Source organism: Cordyceps militaris (assembly GCF_000225605.1).
Source record: "Cordyceps militaris CM01 unplaced genomic scaffold CCM_S00004, whole genome shotgun sequence".
Taxonomy (NCBI): domain Eukaryota; kingdom Fungi; phylum Ascomycota; class Sordariomycetes; order Hypocreales; family Cordycipitaceae; genus Cordyceps; species Cordyceps militaris.
In genome coordinates this window covers 2,872,492-2,876,511 of record NW_006271972.1, presented here as the reverse complement: position 1 = coordinate 2,876,511, position 4,020 = coordinate 2,872,492, and the positions used below count along the sequence as shown (strand labels likewise).

Genomic DNA, 4,020 nt, shown 5'->3' with positions numbered 1-4,020 from the left:
CGGCCTCCCGCCGCGCAGCCGCAGCGCCTCGTCGTCCGCCCCGTCGACTGGCGGCGCCGAGATGCCGCCTTTTCCGCTGCGTGGCACCACCCCGTCCTTTGGCGACGCCGCCGATTTGAGCTTCCTGGACCACCAGGCCAGCAGCACGCCTGACATGGCCCTGTTTGACCTCCTCCCCAGCTACGACCACGACGGCTTCTTCCACGGCACGTTACCCATGGCCCACGACAGCATGTGCGCCTACCAAGACTTGTCCTTTCTCGACCCGGCCTTTGCGTCCGCCCCGCCGCCGCCGCACAACGATGGCCCGCATCACGCCTTTGGCGCAACGCCGGAGCTCTCCGTCGGATCGCACACGCCGTTTCACTCTGAACCCTCCTTTTCGCCGCCGCCGCCGCCGCCGCCGCACCACACACGATGCTCTACGCAGCCACGAACCGAGGGCTACACCGGCGGCGCCCCCGCCGTCTTGCAGCCCATCCCAAGCGTCTCCTGCCCCTGCCTCTCCTCGCTCTACATGGCGCTCGAGTCGCTGGCCAACCTGCCGCGGAGCATTGCCGCGGCGATGCGCGTCGCCCGACACGCGTCCAGGGTCGCCCAGGGCGTCCTCGCCTGCAAGGTGTGCTCCTGCGACCTCCTCGACGTCGCCAAGCCCCCGCCGATGCAGGCCTTTCAGAACATGATGCTGCTCGCCACGCTCGTGCCCTCGGCCTGCAACGCCTACACGGCCATCATCGAGCTGATTGACCGCGACTGCGGCCTGGCCGTGCAGCAAGGGCGCTGCATCCACTTTTCCATGCGCGACATGGCCGGCGGCGGCCTCTGGGACGACCAGCAGACCGCCGCGTTTGCGCACGTCGACGACACCGAGCTCGGCCCGCACGAGTGGCGCCGCTGCATGCTGGCCGTGATCCGGCTCGACGTGTACGGCACCACGGAGCGCCGGGGGCGCGCTGGCTACTGGAGCGGCAACGGCCCACCACAGGCCGCCATGGGCCTCAGCGAGGTCGTCGCCGCCCTCGATGAGCGCAGCCAGAAGCGCCATGCGCTCGTGGACGCGTCGGCGGCGGCGGGCACGCTGCCGCCGCATACGCACTACATGATGACGCCGCGCAGCTGCAAGCCAGAGGATAGGAATTGCGTCCGCGTTCTCGAGGTGGCCCGTCTGGCGTTGAACAGCCTGGTTATTGCCTAGCGAAAGAATGGTTGCTGCGGTCTGCGCAAAAAGTAGAATGTACATTGACACAATAGCGGTATGGTAGTATCTGGAGTTTGATGGTTTCTATGGTTTATTCCTGGCGCGCTGTTTGGCTGGATTGTCACTTATCTTAAGATATCACATGTCACTGGACATATTATTAGAGTCGCTAAAAGAAAACGTATGACTAAACGGCCATAATCGTTGACAGGATACAGTCTCTATCCGGTATCCAGGAAAGATGCGGCAACGGTTAGGTTAGGGAGATCTCAAGGGTTGCTAACTGGGACCGAGGAGAATCAGACCGTGAGACCAACTGTCGCGCTGCGTGGAAATAAGTCAACCCTTTCGGTACCTAAGCTACTTGAGCTATATAAGTATCTAGGTAGATAACCACTAATATTAGTTCCCCTCTAAATAAGTGTCCCCTCTGACCGTTGAAAGGCCTTTCCACTCACACACCCCAGAAGGACATCAAAGTCCCTGCAAACGAACATATAAAGTATAGTAGAGTTTTATGTGAATGTATGCCATATATAGTGTTGCCAATGTAAAGGGATGTCCGCGGGAATCAAGCTAGTGTAAACCCCAATTAAAGACCCAGATATGCCGAATGCAGTACGCCAACTCCAGACAAATGCATAAATGCAGAAAATAGCAATCCAAGGGTAGAAGAACAAAACGACGCCAATAATGACCACAATAGTACCACAATCAAGAGATCTTGTTTGTCCTGCTCCGTCTCGCTTCAAGCAGGCACCACACCGCCATCTTCTACTCCTCCATCATGCCCAGCACGTCAAGCTCCGTCTTGACCATCTGCTCAAACTCCTCGCGGCCAATGCCCATGCTGCGGGAGAGCTGGAACAGGCTGCGGATGCTGCGGGACACGTGCTGCCGGACGCCAAACTCGGACAGCTCCTGCATGCCGGCGGTCGTCGCCGCCGCCGCCGCTTCCAGCTTGGCGACGGTGTGCGAGCCGTGCGACGACGCGCTCGACGCGGGCCGCGGGTGCTGCAGTAGGAGACGCTCCTCGGAGCTGGTGCGGCTGCGCACAGGACCGCCCTCCTGCGGCGGCGGCTGCGCGGCGAGCGGGGCGAGACCGGTCGCAGGCGGATCGAGCTGCGCGGCGTGGGCCGCCTCGTCGGGGTCGTGGCCATCCATGGCGGGCTGCACGTCGTCGTACTGCGCGTAGTAGTCGTCTTCGTCCTTGTCCGTGGCGGGCGCGGTGGGCTGGCCGTAGCGGAGGCCGGTGCGGCCGTTGGCGGGCGGCGGCGCGGGGGAGCGGTTATTAGCCGGCGTGCGCGCGGGCGTCGCGTCGTAGCGGTCCCAGTAGCCATCATCATCATCGTCATCGTCGTTGTTGGCTTGCGTAGGCGCCGCGGGGGTGGGCGCAGGCTTGGCCGTCTGGTGGAAGAGGCGCTCCGCCTCAGGGATGGACTTTGCAGTGGCGGCAGCGCCGCCAAAGTCGGCAAAGGGCGCGTTGGTGTCGGCGACGGTGACCTCGGCGATGCGCCAGCCGTCGGGGTTCCCGTCGGGGTCGTCGACGCAGTAGACGAGGCGAAACGTCAGGCCCGTCTGGGCGAGCACGACGAGGCCTTGCAGGGTCTCGCGGTCGAGGCGGCGGAAGCGGGCGGCGGCGTCGCAGGCCCAGTCGACCTCGACCTCGCCGGACACGGGGTGCGGCTCAAAGAGGCGGGCGGCGGCGGCGACGGTCTCGGCGAGCCGCGGGGCCCTGGCCGGGTCGCAGCAGAGCAGCCGCAGCCAGGGCTCCTGCGAGGCGGACGAGAGGATCTGCACGCGCTGCCGCAGAATGGGCGCGAGGAAGGGCAGGATGCCCGGCGCCGGGGCGGAGGAGGCGGCCGCGGGGACCAGCGCGGGGAGGATGGGCGTGAGGAGCGTCGAGAGGTCGGGCGGCGTGATGTGCGTCACGGCGGGGGCCATGGTGAGTTTGGTGGGTGAGGATTTTTCTGTCGTTGGCAAGACAAACGCACGTTGGAAGGGTTTTTTTTTGGCGACGGCGAGATTTTTGAGTCGGCGGCTGTCTTCCAATGTTCAATTGAGCAGGGTTTGCTTGGTTGTTTGGCGACACATGTGATGCGGGCGCTGGGCGGCCTGAACCATGTGGTGGATGGTGAACAAACGTTAGCACCAGTTTTTGACGGACGGATGGATGTTTGTCTCGTCTCTAGTCCAGGCACAGGAAGCTAGTGCGGGGGCGTAGCGGCACCGAGTACGTTACGCAAAGGAGAGAAAAGGAACGGATAGGGAAGAAAGCAAGGGCGAAAGTGAGAGGAATACATGATTTGACGAGAGTGGGCTTTGGTGGTTTGTCTTGTAGTAATATCTCACGGCACAATGGTCCATTCAAACGGGATAAGAAAAAAAAAGGCGGAATGCTGATACCGGGGGACGAGGCTATCGCACAGAGCACTGCCTCGATAAGAGAGCTTATCTTATCCACACCAACAATAAGCGTAGATAAGCAATAACCTTAGGTATCCTAAGACATAGCGTTATCTTATAACTTAAATTATATAGCCTAAGGCTAAGAAATAAGATATATAAATTAACTAGTTATCCCTTATAGCTTTATCTAATATAAGGCTAATTTTCCTTATTATCTTTACTTTCTATTATTCCTTTATAAGCTATATTAGTTATACTACTATCTTATATAACTATATTAATACTTTATAGTTATAAGCCTAGGAGGTTCTAATTATATAAGGTATTTATTATAACTTAAAACTTCTTATAATATTTATATTATATAGATCTTCTTTTTTTTTTATTTATTTTATTATTATTATTATTATTAT

At 58.7% G+C, this 4,020-nt stretch overlaps 2 protein-coding genes across 2 annotated transcripts; one reads left to right on the top strand and one right to left on the bottom strand.

Annotated features, from left to right (window-relative positions):
- Positions 1-61: 61 nt before the first annotated feature.
- CCM_05921 (uncharacterized protein) lies at positions 62-1,195 on the top strand (the record flags this gene model as incomplete). The annotated part of the gene is made up of 1 exon (XM_006671065.1): positions 62-1,195. The coding sequence occupies one exon, from the start codon at positions 62-64 to the stop codon at positions 1,193-1,195; it is 1,134 nt and encodes a 377-aa protein (XP_006671128.1).
- A 777-nt stretch (positions 1,196-1,972) lies between these two features.
- Positions 1,973-3,142, bottom strand: CCM_05920 (uncharacterized protein; the record flags this gene model as incomplete). Its single annotated transcript, XM_006671064.1, has 1 exon — positions 1,973-3,142. One exon carries the CDS (start codon positions 3,140-3,142, stop codon positions 1,973-1,975), a length of 1,170 nt encoding a protein of 389 aa, XP_006671127.1.
- Between the last annotated feature and the right edge of the window lie 878 nt (positions 3,143-4,020).